This window comes from Nannobrachium achirus, assembly GCF_963921795.1.
Source record: "Nannobrachium achirus genome assembly, chromosome: 21".
NCBI classification, from domain to species: Eukaryota; Metazoa; Chordata; class Actinopteri; order Myctophiformes; family Myctophidae; genus Nannobrachium; species Nannobrachium achirus.
In genome coordinates, this window is record NC_137828.1 from 14,499,655 (window position 1) to 14,517,208 (window position 17,554).

The 17,554-nt window shown below is 44.2% G+C and overlaps 2 protein-coding genes across 6 annotated transcripts in view; both read left to right on the forward strand.

Annotated features, from left to right (window-relative positions):
• LOC308306458 (aspartyl/asparaginyl beta-hydroxylase-like) overlaps positions 1-17,554 on the forward strand; it is a 101,670-nt gene that overhangs the window by 32,998 nt on the left and 51,118 nt on the right. The gene's annotated exons all lie outside the window — the stretch shown is intronic.
• LOC308307171 (uncharacterized protein) lies at positions 576-15,586 on the forward strand (the record flags this gene model as incomplete). Its single annotated transcript, XM_080752342.1, has 3 exons — positions 576-621; positions 4,725-4,901; positions 13,719-15,586. 3 exons carry the CDS (start codon positions 576-578, stop codon positions 15,584-15,586), a joined length of 2,091 nt encoding a protein of 696 aa, XP_080608468.1.

Consider the following 17,554-nt stretch of genomic DNA (forward strand, 5'->3'; position numbering starts at 1 on the left):
AAATAGCTTTTCTACCACTTTTTCCCTTATACATGAAAGAAAACACATAGTTGTAACTTGCAAGGATCTTAAGTTACAATCATTATTGCCTATAAAACTTCCGCGAGACAGCAGATAGTTCCACCAACAACATCTTCTACTCACCAACAGATGGCGCCAACTCCATACTAATCCATGCGTCTAGCTTACAGCTAAGCTAACGTCAGTTAGAAGTACCGTTCCGGCCGTAAATAGAGGCTGTTTGCTTCCAGAAAGGCATAGGTTCAGAGAAAAGGGGCTTTAAAGTTGGCGGATTGCATTGGATCCAAATAAATCGGCGACTATAGCATGCACGTTAGTAAACATAGGACCGTTGCCACGGTCATTTGTTGGTTGGGGGAAAGGTGTTCCGACTACCTCCTGAAGTCCCCGGATGTACACTGAGGCGCATTGATCTCGGACAAGTCCTCACACAACTTTGCGGCAGTTGTTCTGTCATAACCTCCGGAATTTAGCCAATCAGAATCCAGTATTTGAACACGTGACTCGAAAAAGTGGTAGAACGGGCACTTAACGACCTTGTTGGCCTATCAAATATGACGGGAGAGCTGAGACTGACGGACCGACATATAGGGGCTGAATGTTGGCTATAAGGTAATGTCCACTCTGACTGCAAAGATGGACACTGACTTGAGATTAGGGCTGTCATGATTATGGCATTTTATATGACGATTAATTGTCTCTCGAATAATTGCAATTAACGATTTAACTGTGTATTTGTCGTTGACAATTACGTTTCTGCTTTTAAGTTGCACATGGCAGATATGACACATAACCTAAATATACAAAGAAATTACTGACATGTTTGACAACTTTATACTTTAAAAAGATAACCTAAATATACAAAGAAATTACTGACATGTTTGACAACTTTATACTTTAAAAAGAACATTGATAGTGGAAATAGCCGATCTATTTCCACAATTATTTTAATGTTTGAACATATATAAACATTTTATATAAACATATATAAACATTTTTCAACGATTATGACGATTATCACAAAATAATTGTAATTATGTCAAATAGTTGTGATTAGACTACTATGTAATAATTGTGACAGCCCTACTTGACATGACTGATGACTGAATGAATGCGGGGGGGAAATGTCAAGGACAATGCAACTGACAATGTATTATACTGTATCTGATCAACACTTCCCGTTGTTTTCCGAGGCGAACACGTTGCACTGGACACACTTGGCATAAATTAATGTTATTACCTAATCCTTTGTTTTGTTGTTACTTTTGGGTCCATTTGTTAATTTATTCATTAAGTAGCAGTGTAATAAGCGGGATGTTCAATGGGGAGCGGGTAATTATCGAAAAATAAACCCCTTCTGGGTGATTAGAGCCCTCCGCTATCACGTCAGGGTTGAATGCTTGATTCTGGTTGGTCAATCGCTGAATTCTGGATAATGACCGATGAGCTCAGTAACAGACCACTGTCTAATCAACGGCTCAGAGCACCTGCTGCACTGCTTGAATTTTTTGCCATATCCAACATGAGAGCCATGTAAACAAACACACAGTGTCATTCAGAACTAAACGTTGCTCTCAAGAATGTTTTTGAAAACATTTGAAGTGAGAATTAGACAACGCAGTGACCCAAAATGTGTTCTGTTTGACAGCGCACTGTCAACTATCCCTTCCATATTATAATGTGATCTTTTATTTGTGATATGATGCAACCAGGCTGGACATATATTGCCACTCATGTCCCTTTGATAATGCTGCTGATTAAATATTAGGAAGTATGCAAACACATGGCTCTAGGCCAGTCACAATCACTACATAATAGTCTAATCGCGATTATTTGACATAATCACAATTATTTTGTCATAATCGTTTCCATGTTGAAAAACTTGAATATATTTTCAAACCTTTTTTCAAAAATAGTGGAATTAGCAGATCTACAAGCTCATAATGCGTCGCAATGCGACACATTGTGAGCTTATAAAGTTGTCAAATACGTCAGTCATTGCATTGTACATTTAGGTGTCATATCTGCCATGTGCAACTTCAAAGCCTAAAAGCCAAACAGAAATGTAATTGTCAACAGCAAGAACACAATGCAATTGTTAATCGCAATTATTTGAGTGGCAATTAATTGTCAAGTGAAATGACATAATCTTGACAGCCCTACATGGCGATGTGACTCTCAACCAAGCCCCCAGAACCACGGTAGAACAGTGTGCTCAACTCGGTGCTCAAGATTTCCGCATTTGGGCAGCCAAATTTGGTGCTCAAATCAAGAAAATTGCGGACTGTCACCTCACAGCTAGAAGGTCCTGGGTTCGATTCCCGCCGGGGGACGCTGTCGGCGCTGGGGGCGTGTTCCCTCCTCCGCGTCATCAGCGCCCACACCCTAGGTGGGGTTGGCGATAGGGCCTTTCTGTGTGGAGTTTGCATGTTCTCCCCGTGTCTCCTAGGGTAGATACCCTCAGAAAAACATGCAGTAATCCTGGTCTCTATAATGCCTCGAAGGAAGGCTGGTAGAGGACTCGCACACTACATACTTAAGGAATACTCCTTAGACTGAGACTTAAATATAGTTTCTTTTATTTTTAGCCCATAGGTGCTCAGTGCAAACATATATAATATAATTATTTTTGCACTGAGCACCTTGAGCACTATGGGCTAAAAATAAAAGAAACTATATTTAAGTCTCAGTCTAAGGAGTATTCCTTAAAGCTATACTGTGTAAGATGCTCAACTAGTGGTCAGTAGCCCTATAGCAAACCGCGGTCGCGTTCGCGTCTTTCGCCCGTTTTTCGTACCTTCACACCCCCGCGTCTGCCTCCACAACGCCGAGAGCTATCTTTAGAGGGGTCCCTGGTTCCTGTGCGTTCAGGCATTCCGGAGAAACGGACTACTTCACCCTGCCTGGTAGGCGAGATTACCTTTTGAGTAAAGAGACACACGGGCGACTACAAATATGGCGACCCCACTTCAAGATGCGCTGTGATTGGCCAGTAGTGTACCATGTGTGCATGATCGGCGATGTGATTGGGCAACGTATACACAACGTATACAGATGATGCAGATTACGTCATTTTGGCGCGAAATCCGGTCCACGGCCAGGATCATAGAAAACATATAAAGAGAAGGCTTCAGAAGCTGAAAATAACGGAGTGGGTGTTCTAAAACTTTAGCGATTTAACAGTTAGGACAATTTTAAGATTTGTTTTATAAAAAAAGTTACATGGTACAACTTTAAGTATATATGTAGTGTGCGAGTCCTCTACCAGCCTTCCTTCATTTCCTCCAGACCTCCGCACCTGCAGTTAAACCAAGACAAAGGACAAACAAGGGCGCAGCAGTTTTCTCTAAAGTTCTCTATAATGCCTCCCCATGGCCAGCCAGGGCGCCTGATGGAGGGGAAAGGAACTGGTTGGAATAACGTGTTCCTTCCACGCGTCCAAACCGGAGAATTCCCCCCTGTCAGGTGAAAAGAAGCAACTTGGACTACTCATGCATACAAGGAAGCATGAGGTCAGTCTGTTGTCTCCCCAGGTGCGGGAGAGGGAGAGCAGAGCCCAGGATTACATAGGCAATTGGGTGAAAATGGGTTACAAAATCGTGGGATAAAAATTATAAGAAAAAAATTCTTCCAGGTGCTTCAAAAGGTGGTGATGCCATAGTTTATTTCTGTTTTGTATGTGTCTATGGTTAATTTAATAGACCCCCAGGTGTGGTTTTAATATGCAAATGAGTCTTCCCTGTGTATTTTTTGTTACTTCCTGAAAGCTGATGAGAGCCTCCGAGTCAAAAGGCCCAACTGAAATACACTGATTTAATGACATCATATCGTCCCCTCCCCTTTTTACCATTCAACTGCAGCTGTGGGTGGGGCTAACTTCAGCTGGGTCACCACCCACCTGACAACCAGGTGGATGTGGCCACCTAAAAACATAATTTTAACACTTTCTGTACGCTTTAAAAAAAACTGTCTTCCTCCAAGTATAATCATAATATCTGTTGATCCTATTTCTTTTTTTTTGGGGGGGGGGGACCACATCTTTAACTCTATGCTCTCAACTTTTGTAACTTGACGGACAATAAACGACCGATGACTTAAAGTACTGGGGCAAAAAGGGCCGCCACGGTTCAACTTGCATGTTTGGTGGCGTTTGTGGACGTAAAGGTCTTGTTGTTGGAGCAAAGATGGCTTCCACCATTCACTTTTGTTTGGATGGAGACAGGCAGACATAGACAGACAGGCAGGCAGGCAGGCAGGCAGACAGACAGACAGACAGACAGACAGACAGACAGACAGACAGACAGACAGACAGACAGACAGACAGACAGACAGACAGACAGACAGACAGACAGACAGACAGACAGACAGACAGACAGACAGACAGACAGGTGGTGAGTGTGTGACATGTTGTTGGTCAGAGAGACTTAAACTCACAACTTTTCTCTCTTCCCTCTCCGTCACATTTTTGTATTTATTTTTTTGTTTATTTGGTTTGGTTTTTTCATGCATCCGTCCCCTTCTCCTCCGTTGCTCTGTCGCTTCTTCTCCTCCATTTGTTTCCTGCTTGAGGCTCCTCCCTCTTCCCCCCTTCCTTCTCACCTCCACCCCTCCCTCCTCCATGTTTCCTCCTCTCTCTCTCTCTCTCTCTCTCTCTCTCTCTCTCTCTCTCTCTCTCTCTCTCTTTCTCTCTGTCTCTCGCCCAGGCCTGAACAAAGATGGCGGCGGTAGCGACAATGGCGAGTCACTAGAGGAGGTTCTTGACATTTTAGCTGAGGAGGGCTCCGATTGGTTCTTTGGCTTCTTCACCTTCCTGTATGACCTGGTGGCTCCGCCCCCGGAGGCGGAGCTTGACGAGGAGGAGGCGGGGCCTCCTGAGGAAGGTGACTCTGTGGGCGGGGTCACGCTGGACCTCCGCAACCAATAGCAGAGCAGAACCGAAAACACCCGAGCCTCGGCGGCCAATAGCGAGGCTCCGTCCGCGGTCCCGCTACGGAAGCGATTGGGGGACCGGGAATCGGAGCAGATGATTGGCTGGTTGCTTGTGCTTTCATGGAGACAGAATTGACTTATTCAGATTAAATGAAATATCTTTATTTGATTTTATTGTAAAATCTAAAAAAAAAAAAAAAAACACACACACACACACACACACACACAGAGAAACAACTACTTCCTGATGTTATTCTTTCATTTGCCCTCTGGTCCAATCAGAGAGCAGGATGGTCCCCCAGTCCAATCAGAAAGCAGTATGGTCACATGACTGTGCTGCTGGTTATAAATCGAGATTGCAGCGGAGGAAGAAATCTCCTCTCATTGGCTGTTGTTTTAGAGGCCACCGATTGGCTGGAGAGAGAGTTATCAATCAACGTGATCTGTTAGATCAGTCTGTTGAGGATGTCAGGTACTTAGAGGAGGACAATGACATTATATTTACATAATCAAGATAATCATTTCTTATCTCTCAATAATGTAATCTTGACTAACTAATATCCGTCTGTCTGTCTGTCTGCAGTATCTTTAGTGTGTTTTCAGGAGCATTATATTCCATTCTTCAAGTCTTACTGTACCCTTTACTGTACCCATGTTGTGTTTTACCAGTGACGTGATGAGCTAAACGCGGTACATACTCCTTTTGACCCTCCAAACGTTTCTTTCAGAAAGGGGGGTGATATTACCTTTCCTTACAGGTGTTGCCAATGATACTAATGAAGGCTCTGTTCCATTCTGGTCATACAGAGTCAGGGGTGCTGATATTGTGCATGTTGACTCACTGGAAACACTCTGCTACACCAGTGGGTCTCAAAGTGTGGTCCAGGGACCCTCATGGTTCCTGGAGAGGGGGTTCCGAATGGGTCTGTAACTCTGAGAGTGTGACAACTGTAACCAAATGGACCCAAAGGTTCCATTTGTACACTCTCAGAGTTATGTGGGTCCTAGAACCACTATGCTACACTAGGGTGACCATACGTCCTCTTTTGCCCGGACATGTCCTCTTTTAGGGGGCTGTCCGGCCTGTCCGGGGGGGTTTTATAGATTCCTTCAAATGTCCGGGGTTTCGCGCATATCAGCGTTAAATCATGGGCATTTACAATGCACGTTCAGTGGTTCGTTTGTAAACACAGCGTGAAAGACGGATTTCCACCCCTTAACCCCGGAACGTGTATTATTCATACTACTCTGCTGTCTCCGCTGCGATCCCTCCCTCCCTCCCTCGTTCAGATGCGTCGCTGTTCAGACCAGACTCAGAGCAGAGCTCGGCAGCTTGCGCTGCGCAGAGCCGATTCAGCCGAACGATAGCACTGCAAACGCAATTAATGCTGGTTTACACTGATGAAATGCACGACAAGTGCCAGTGTTTTCGTCTTGGTGACCAAATGAGAAGCAGAGCGTTCACTCTGCAGTCTGCATTAAAAGCTGGCACTTCTGTGTCCATTCCATCACATCACAACTAAAGGTATTTAGACACTGCAAAGTACAAGACAGTCTGTGCGAGGTGAGAGCTCTTCTGCTAACTAAATTGACAGAATATGTTTTTGTTGTAGGCTACAACCTTGTAAAGCTGAAGATACGGTGGTTTGAAGAAACCACCGTATATTTTATTTAGTTTCTTTGTAATACAAAGCTGAACGTTCATACAGGAGTCAAGAGCACTTTAAATCAGTGGATCTGTAAAGGGTCAATTTGGAACCCCCTCAAAAATAAATACATAACTAATAATATTAGTGGTATAGGGCAGTGGTTCTCAACCTGTGGGTCGGGACCCAGGGGGGGTCTCCAAATTATTTTGAGGGGTCCCCAGATGATTAACTTGATGTGCAACATTGTTTTCTCACTCAACAGTATGAGTACCTCTAAAATGGCAAATTAAACAAATATTAGAGGCAGAAATTGTGAAAATAGCCGATCTACCAAGCATGTAGATCTGCTATTTTCTCAATAGAATAGAATTATACAAAATGTAATGCCTCAACTGTAGTGTTTGTGCTCGTAAGGGTGGAGGGGTCTCTTGTTTAAATATGATTATTTTGGGCTAATATATATGTGTGCGTGCGTGCGTGCGAACGTGCGTGCGTGCGTGCGTGTGGTATGCCGGGTAGAGTGTCCTCTTTTTGGGGATTCAGAATATGGTCACCCTATGCTACACTAAATGGAACAGAGCCTTCATTAATATAATTATTGACACCTGTGACGGAAGTAAGGAAGAGGCCCATATTTTTTACGTTCGCTTCGGAAAAGGCGGCTTCCAGAACTTTTCTACAGACTTGACTCTCTCCGAACTTTTCTCTGTTCGTTCGGGAAGCCTTTTTCCGAACCGGAAGGTTGTTGATGTTGGTGGTAGGGATGGGACCATATGAAAATGTCATGTCACGATTATTGTGACCAAAAATAAAATGCGTTTTACAATATTATCGAGATAATCTAAATATCCCCAACATCCAATATCCTGGGTCGGAAGATTTGGGGAAAAATAGCATAATAAAAGCGTCACAATGCCAATGTAGATCGGCTATTTTTGGGCAAAGAGATTTGGTACAGAGTGAAAAAAAGACTATCAACTATCAAGTGTGTTATTTACAGGTCCGTTTTACCAAGTTTAAGGGGTACCAAATACGCAGCTCGTCAAATAAAAGGTGAATTGATCCCAGTGCATGACGGAGGGCAATTTCACGATCATTTTCAATCTCCACGATATCATTATCGTGAGTGTTTCTTTTAATCACAATAAACGATAATATCGATTATCGTCCTATCCCTAGTCGGTCGGAGTATGTATGGGTTTTTAGTACACTACCTGCTCTGCTTGGCTAAATGTGGGACAGCTGTATATCCGGCTAGACTCTGCTTATTAGTATGATCATCTTACAACATTAGCTGATCCACAATAAAGAAACATTCTGTTCCGTTTGATGCTTTGATTTTTTACAAACTCATCCGGGTGAATGATCTAACTATTAATTTACTGTTTTGCCCAACGGGCACCGGTCTGGGTTCTCCAACATTACTTCTGACACTCCTACATTAAATCTCTCATATACTGTGCATGCGTGATTATGATGGTTCAAAATCATAATGGAGAGAGAAGGTCTTCTGTTACTATGAAAACCTCCACCAGCAGTCTGTCAGTCTGTCACGTCACACTTTTGGCCCTACTCTTATCTCCGGCACCGTTGCCCCTAACCATGCCAAACTTTGCACACACACACTCCTTGGCTGGCAAACCACATTTCTGATTTCTCACATGGCCCGGTACACAGTATCTCTAAAGTCATGTCATCAACATGGATCTGTCCCATTTCCCATATTCCCTCCTGATTGGCTATGATTGCCTTCTAAAGTTTGTGTATGCGACGTGACATTCGCTTATCTCCCGATTTAGGGAGTCTTACTGGTGTAGAATACAACCACACTCTGTGTACGTGCCTGTGTGCATTGAGTTGTTACTACTGTATATTTAGCATATTGTAGGTGGTCTTGTGTTTTTAGATTGACCAATATGTGTGTGTGTGTGTGTGTGTGTGTGTGTGTGTGTGTGTGTGTGTGTGTGTGTGTGTGTGTGTGTGTGTGTGTGTGTGTGCGCGTGCGCGTGTGCGTGTGTGTGTGTGTGATCAGATGAGACTGAGAGACCGTTAAAAGGTGCTGGGCTCAGAAAAGACAGACTGAGAAAAGGTACAGAGTGTCCTTTGCTTGTGCACTGTGTGTGTGTGTGTGTGTGTGTGTGTGTGTGTGTGTGGGGGGGGGGGGCATCAGTGCTGGTTGCTCTTTGAACATTCAAACATACACACGTCTAACAGCCAGTGTGTGCGTGCGTGCGTGCGTGTGTGCGTGTGCAAACGTGTGCGTGTGTTTGTTTGTATTACTATACTATATGTTACGAGGGCCACTGCTATTTTGGGCTTCATGATTCAGTTTAACATGGGCTAAATTTCTAAAACGGCATTCATAATATTGTCATCCTAAAATGTTGAATTATATTGATACAAACAAGTGTGCGTGCGTGCGTGCGTGCGTGCGTGCGTGCGTGCATGTGTGTGATGCTGGACTTTGTTCATGTTTGGTTGAACTGTCCTCCCAGTAATATTATGTGAACAGGCTTGGATCCATCTGTGTGTTTAACAATGTTGCAATAACTACTATTAACCCATTTGTGTCCTTGTATGCATCTCCTTTGTGTGGACATAAATAAATGGTTAAAAATAAAAATAAAAAAAATAAAATGTGTGTGTGTGTGGCCATGCCAGCAGAAAAGGCTGTGGGGGTATCTACTTCTGAAATGGAACTGCCAAAAGGTAGCTGGTGTGTGTTCGCGTGCCTGCCTGCATGTGCTAGCAAAGAGTAAAAAAAAAATCAAACCTCGGTTCGAAGTGGAGCGGTGAATCTGAGCAGCTATACCCTGTGTGTGTGTGTGTGTGTGTGTGTGTGAGAGTGTTGAGTGTGCCTGGCCTGCACAAAACAGCGCCCCTCCTTTAACTAGTGTGTTGTGTGTGGCCACTCAAGGTATTGCCAGGCTACGGACGGACGGACACGGCCAGCCAGCCAGCCACCCACATACCCACGGACATACCTGTCTATTGGGAGCGCTTTCACCGCTCCAAAAAGAAAAGAAAGAAAGAGTAGCTACACTGTAGATCCAGTTCATAATGTCTGGAGGAAACCTGTCCATAACCGTTACTTTTAACCCAACCTAGAATTATTGAATGCTTTAACCTGTGAAAAATAGCAGATATACAAGCTCACAGGTGCCGCGCTGCGAGCTTGTAGATCTGCTATTTTTGGAAAAAGTCGTGAAAATGTGTGCAAATCTTTGAATACATGTATTTTCAAAGCGAACGTTTGTAACTCAAATTTTGCTTCTGGGTGGTCCCTGGAACTAGATATTTTAAGATGCGGGTCCGTGGCCAAATAAATATAATTTTGGGGGTCCTTCACATGAATAGGTTTGAGAACCACTGACATAGTAGTCTCTCAAGAACAGACCAACTGAGCTCCAGTTAAGTGAAAAGGACCTTTTCTTTGACGATGGCTGGCCAGATTGCTGACATAGAAACATAGGTTTTTCAAAAAATCTAAGAAGGATTCAAAAGACACTAATAGAATCGGGTCAAAATTCTCATTTTCATGATTTTACAAAAATAGCAGATATACAAGCTCGCAGTGCAGCACCGAGCTTGTAGATCTGCTATTTTTCAATAGTTAAAGCATAAAATAATGATACACAATAATGTGTACCTGTTCTGAATTAACAGTTGTGGTTTAAGTTCAAAAACAGCAAAAGTAGTAGCCTGGTTCCAGACCCCGAATCGCTAGCCACGCCCCTTTAAACTTTTGTTTTCGGCGATTCAGGGGTCTGGAAGTGCTCTCATTGAAGAGGTTTTCCTCGTTTGGAAATCCGTACGGCGAATCAGCGTCACTTCAACTCGATGACGTCGGGGCCTTTGAGCAGCGTGGGCGGGGTTTCCCCAGAAGGTCAAAGCAGTGGTATAATGGTTTAACCCTGTCATTCCCTCTTAGACCAGAGGCCACTAGCCCTGGTTCCTGGAAAGAACCACACTAAAGGTACCTGTGTGTGTGTGTGTGTGTGTGTGTGTGTGTGTGTGTGTGTGTGTGTGTGTGTGTGTGTGTGTGTGTGTGTGTGTGTGTGTGTGTGTGTGTGTGTGTGTGTGTGTGTGTGTGTGTGGGTGTATGCTTGTGTTGTGCACGGCCTTAGTTCAGTGAAATGAAACAAACAGCTGTTGCCAGGGTGAGCACGAGTACACAACTAACCGGGAATTAACCGTATGCTTTGGAGACATGTGTTTGACCAATCAAATAGCTTTGAGCTGAAGTGTTTGACCAATCAAATGGCTTTGAGCTGAAGCGTTTCATTGCAGTTGTTTATTTTGTGTGTAAAACATCCCAGTGGGTGTGTGAGGCATGGCACTGATGATGTCACATCCTTCTGGCAGTCACCTTGGAACTTCCGGTCCCGAAAGGCAACTGGAAACCCATCCTATTGGCTGGATGGGCAGTGAGGAAGGGACTTCACTCATATTATTAACGGGACCATATTATGATAATAAATTACATTACTACAGTAATAAAATAAATTGTAAAGTCCGTCTAACCATTGTAATCAACGGATTGTTCCGCTGCCAGCAGTAAGGGGGAACAGTGACGTCATTACGTGCGCGTCACGCGTCTCTGACGCATTCACGTTGCCTAGAGACGCATTCACGTCAGTGTCCTTGGGTCCCACGGACGCATTGCCTCCATTGGAGTCCACGTTAAAATAATTTACCACGTCGCGAAAAAAAAATATTTTAAAAAGTCCACAGACGCCACCATTGTTCATGGGTGAAGGCATGCTACTTTACCCTACGTTAACACAAATGAAATCCGCGTAGAAAGTCTTAAAACAGACGATAAAACTAACGACAGTCTGTGTTTTGAATCCACGACGCCATTTTGTGCGCCACTGAATGGTCACAGAATTCAATGGGTGCCTGAGTTTTAGCGTAGCACCGGGCCGCTCTCTGACCATAGTGGCACAGCGTGTTAGGTGATACATCAAAAAGGGTTTCCCCACAGGACGTGTATGGCAGGGCTTGGCGCAGAAACGTGACGTCACGTCTCTACACTGCAGCTCAATGCTCACTGCTCAGACAGGGACCCGCCTCCTTTCCCCTCCATTCAATAACAACTGGATATACAGTACACGCGCTATTGTTTATAGATGTGGTGGTGGACATTGGACAACGTGTTAGAAGCCACACAGGTCTTCATTGCGTCTTTACAACAATAGCGACGATTAACGTTGTGATGAACATGGTCAAATAACCTTTATTGGCTCAACTACAACACGGAGGAAGCAAGCTAGCCTAGCATGTATGCTATCTGAGACAGTATGTATGTAGCCTAGGCTGCCTAACTGTTTGATTGATTATAGTGTTTTCGTGGCGGCGCCGTCCCTTTGGTGGTCCGCCGGGGCAGCGGACTACCGCGGCCGCCTGTGCCTTGCCCTCCCGCATCCATAGAGGGGCGGCACGTCCCTCTAGGATCAACCGTTCAAAACAAAAGTAGCCGATCTACAAGCAACCCAATCCACTGTTTTTGACCCAGTCCACTGGTTTTCTGTACAGCAGAGCAAACACAAGCACGCCAGAGAGCATTTCCCCCATTCCATAGAAGCAGTAACAGTACAAACAGGAGACATCATCTCACTGAGAAGATCCATATATTATCGATGTATATAAAATAGCAGGTGGCTGTTCATTATGAAGACTCGGTAAAAGCTTCTATCTGCGCCCCCAAGTGGTCAACATCCGATATTACCGGTTCGGTATAAAAGTCAAAACACATGACTATTTGGAAGTATTAAAATTGTAAGATTTGGAATTGTGGTTCATTTCTTTCAGACACATTTCTACGTAACATGAACATAACCATATAATAACCAATTCAAGTTAAATGCTGCACTTTGTCAAAAATGACATGCCGCGTAGAATTTTTGTGGGACCCATAAAATATCCCTGGGACTCATCCGAAAGACCCTTCGTGGGTCCCGGGGACTCATTACATTAAAAACCTATTAACATCACTGGGGGAAACAGCGACACCCTATTGGCCATTAATGAGAACTGCGCGGAATTCCGCACTTCCTTATTGACCTTGTTTAAAAACAAAACGGATGCTTGACTCCTACATAATATCTTAATCCATTTAGACATGGAACACATTATTACGCATTATCACCATTATGTTATGCTTTAGCTATTGAAAAATAGCAAATATACAGGCTTGTAGATCTGCTATTTTTGAAAAAAATGTGTAAGTCTTTGAATATCTTTGACCCGATTCTATACATTTCTTCTAAATCAGTAGTTCTCAAACTTTTTCATGTCAAGGACCCCTAAAATTACATATGTATTTGGCTGACCCCATCTCAAAATGTGTTTTTCCAAGGACCCCCCAGAAGCAAATAGTTCAGTTATAAAAGTTTGCTCTGAAACATATATATTCAAAGATTTGCTCACATTTTCAAGATTTTTCAAAAACAGATCTACAAGCTCACAGCTGTGGGTTTGTATATCTGCTATTTTTTTTTTCAATAGCTAAAGTGTCAAATGTTTTAAACATTAAAGGTCATATGACATGAAATGTATTTATTCTTTGGAGTTTCCTGATCTCAATTACACCAAAAAAAAGGAAACTTCTTTTTTTCTGTAATCTGTAGTTTTTTAGAATAATTAGGCTCAGAAAAGTGAGTTCATTGGCCAATGGACGAACGCATAATTGTCACCTTTTCTGTGACTTTCCACTGTGTTTGTATCGTTCCAATTCATTTTTATTTTTTTCATTTACCATTTACCACTTTGGTTGATGTGTTCCAAAAGAGGCAACGATTAACAGTAACATTCCTGAACTGCGACACTTACAGAAATCTAGGTATGATCTATGCAAGTCAGAATGCAACAGAATACAGAGAGAAAAATCCTGCCATGGCTCACTGGAGTGTGTTTTGTGAGTGAGAGTGAGTTTTCAGTTTTAACAATTTAATACATGTTTTAAGAACCAGACAAAGACTGTTATGATTGGTAAAAAACAGCATGTCGTAATTCCTTTAAACACTACTAAATCCCATCGCCGAAAGTCTTCGTGACCCCGAGAGTACCAAAGACAGTCTAAACTCTCAAACGTGCCCCCCCTCCCCCACCCCCCAGACCAGCCAGCCAATCAGATGGGTCTGAAGCTGCGCTGGGCTCTGAAAGAGGAGCTGAGGATGATCCATGAGAAGATGGAGGCCAAGCGCATCGCCAGGATGGTCTTTGAGGAGGTGCGGAGCGTCCTGGAGCGGGACGAGCGGGAGAGAGAGGAGGCCTGGGCACACAAGATGGCGGCGGTGGAGAAGGCCCAGGAGCAACTGAGAGAGGAGAGGAGGACAGAGGAGGAGGAGAGGAGCAGGAGGAGGGAGGAGGACCAGCGGAAGAGAGAGGAGCAGAGAAAGGAGGAAGAGGAGAGGAGGGAGAGGGAGAGAGCAGAGGGAGAGCAGCGGGAGAAAGAGAGAAAGGCCAAAGAGGAGGCAGAGAGACTGGCCAAGGAGAAGGCAGAGAGGGAGGAGAGAGGACGCCTGGAGAAGGAGAGACTGGAGAAGGAGAGACTGGAGAAAGAGAGACTAGCCAAAGAGAAGGAGAGACTAGAAAAAGAGAGGCTACTCAAAGAGAACGAGAGACTGGAGAAAGAGAAAGAGAGACTGGAGAAAGAGAACGAGAGACTGGAGAAAGAGAGACTAGAAAGAGAGAGACTAGAAAAAGAGAGACTAGTCAAAGAGAAAGAGAGACTGGAGACAGAGAGACTAGCCAAAGAGAAGGAAAGACTGGAGAAAGAGAGACTAGCCAAAGAGAAGGAGAGACTAGAGAAAGAGAGACTAGAAAAAGAGAGACTAGCCAAAGAGAAGGAGAGACTAGAACAAGAGAGACTAGCCAAAGAGAAGGAAAGACTAGAACAAGAGAGACTAGCCAAAGAGAAAGAGAGACTAGAAAAAGAGAGACTAGCCAAAGAGAAGGAGAGACTAGAACAAGAGAGACTAGCCAAAGAGAAAGAGAGACTAGAACAAGAGAGACTAGCCAAAGAGAAGCTGAGACTAGAACAAGAGAGACTAGCCAAAGAGAAGCTGAGACTAGAACAAGAGAGACTAGCCAAAGAGAAGCTGAGACTAGAACAAGAGAGACTAGCCAAAGAGAAGCTGAGACTAGAACAAGAGAGACTAGCCAAAGAGAAGGAACGACTAGAGAGAGACCGAGCAGAGCAAGAGAGACTAGAGAAGGAACGACTGGAGAGAGAGCGCATCGCCAGGGAAAAAGAGAGGGTGGAGAGAGAGAGAGCAGAGAAGGAGAGACTAGAAAAGATGAGACTGGAAAAAATACAGGCAGCTAAAGAGAGACTTGCAAGGGAGAGACTGGAGAAGGAAAGACTGGACCGGGAGAGACTACAGAAGGAGAGACTAGAAAGAGAGAGAGTCACCAGGGAGAGGGAGAGACTAGAAAAGGAGAGACTAGAGAAGGAGAGACTAGAAAGAGAGAGAGTGGCCAGAGAGAGACTAGAAAAGGAGAGAATAGAAAGAGAGAGAGTCACCAGGGAGAGGGAGCGACTAGAAAAGGAGAGACTAGAGAAGGAGAGACTAGAAAGAGAGACACTGGACAGAGCCAGGGAAAGAGAGAGAGTGGCCAGGGAGAAGGAAAGGATGGAGAGAGACCGTCTGGAGAAAGAGAGACTAGCGGCAGAACGAGCGGAGAAAGAGAGACTAGAGAGGGTGAGACTGGCCAGAGTGCAGGCTGCTAAAGAGAGGTTGGAGAGAGAGAGGCTAGAGAAGGAGAGACTCGAGAAGGAGAGACTAGAAAGAGAGAGAGTCGTCAGGCAAAAGGAGAGACTAGAGAAGGAAGGACTGGAGAGAGAGCGCGCGGCCAGAGAAAGAGAGAGAGTGGCCAGGGAACGGGAGCGGCTGGGGAGGGAGAGAGCAGCGAAGGGAGAGACCGCGGCGGGAGAGAAGACTCCCGGCGGCGATCGACTCCAAGCGCAGAAGCAGAAATGACACGGTCGCATGCTGATGATGTCACTCAATGTGATCTGTTACTGAGCCTTAAGGAGGGGGGCTACATGCTTCGATCCGACGTGAGGTCTTTGTCGGGGAGATTCCCTCTTTCCCCAGGTGTTTTGCACAGGTGGGCGTGGTTTTGAGGTTGGGCATAGTTTTTTCTTTCCACTTTTAGCCCAGGCGTCGTTCTGCCGGCAGTGAAAGCACTGTTGTTTTTTAAAGTTTACTCATAGTTTTTATTCGTTTTTTGACGTAGTGATAGTTTGGAACGGACGTTGGCTCAGTAGAGGAACTATATGGCTTTACGAACAACCTCTGAGATCCCTCTTTAGTGACCTCTGCTGACCACGCATGAACTCAAACGACGCTGGCTGTACACAAACGCAGTCGCTCGTAACACAGAGCAAGCTGCCACATGTGCCACACGGGGTCAGGCCTTCAGAATTGGGAGCCCATTCAGTATGAATGGGTCCGAAGGTTATTCGTACAAAGATCTGATGTCGGATGGATTATTTTGAAGCATTTTAGCCCCCTTCACTGACTACTATGGGTGCATCTGAATTTTATTTCTATTTAATTTTTTTGCGCAGGAGGTTTCTTAACTCATTGCTTCCTAAGTACACCTGTCTATTCTTGAGCATGGGGTTCACCTGTCTATTCTTAACAGTTTGGCTGCTCTTGGTAGCCAAACACGTTCACAGACGAGATAAGGTTTCCATGGTAACCCGCATCTCAGACGCTTGCTACGGGTGCTGGTGAAAGAAAAAACTGCATACGTCATGACGCAACGCAGCCAGAAGCAACCGAGAGCGGCCATTATCCATTGACTCCTATTCTATACTGAAACATAAAAACGGCTTTATCTCGAAATAAGGTGCAAATAACGCAGAGGAGGCCGAGATCAGCTTGTCTTCACGGCGACACTATGCCGTGATGGTCGGCCCCGGTTAGGATTTTAGTTTTCGCGACCGTTTGTAAACAAACAGATCTCCTTCCTGGATCGTCAGTGTACACCCACGTGCACACGCACGGAGCTTCCGGGGCTCTTCAAAATAAAGCGCAAGTGAATGGTGGCGTCCTGAGTGTTAAGGAAGGGAAAGGAGATTTGACAGTCTGTAATTCCTGTAGTTTTAATATTGCTAATATTTAAACGACACATTTTGGGCATTTTCTGTAAATCAAGCGGTCACACAATGCCGCTGCTTCACAGCACAACACTTGTCAACATGTTAAGGTGTTTACAGATCTGTGATTCTTCAGATATCGTGTACATGGGTTTGCAAATCAGATTGTCTCTCATTCTGTCATAGGTCTGCTTTGCAATATGTGCAGGAGACATTTCTAGTCTTTATTATTTAAACATATTTTACAGAATGACATAATATAGAGTAGTAGATTAATATGTGTAAAGCATTATCTTAAATTATAACAATTAATCAAACCATGTGTGTAACTTAAAAACCTCAGGATTACATCTGTAGGAAACATTAACTTCACACTCTTTAAAAAGATGTATTCATCTTTATTCCATAGTTTTATGAAAGTAAGACTTCACCCATTTTCAATCTATGTTCATATAATGTGTCCTCACTAATACTCATTATAATTTAGGTTTTGTCATTTCAGCAAGATTTCAAAGGTATTTTATGTTTATCAATGCGAGAACAATGGCTTCTATAATTATAGCATGCTAACTTTTCAGGACTAGGAAGCCTGTCGTTTCTATTAGCTTGGATTCCCCATCAATGATGTCACTGGTAGGGGGTTTTCTGAACTGTCCACAGCCCTCCTCTGAGACGCAGAGTGAGTAGACAGGTTTTTGAACTGTCCACAGCCCTCCTCTGAGATGCAGAGTGAGTAGACAGGTTTCTGAACTGTCCACAGCCCTCCTCTGAGACACAGAGTGAGTAGACAGGTTCCTGAACTGTCCACAGCCCTCCTCTGAGACACAGAGTGAGTAGACAG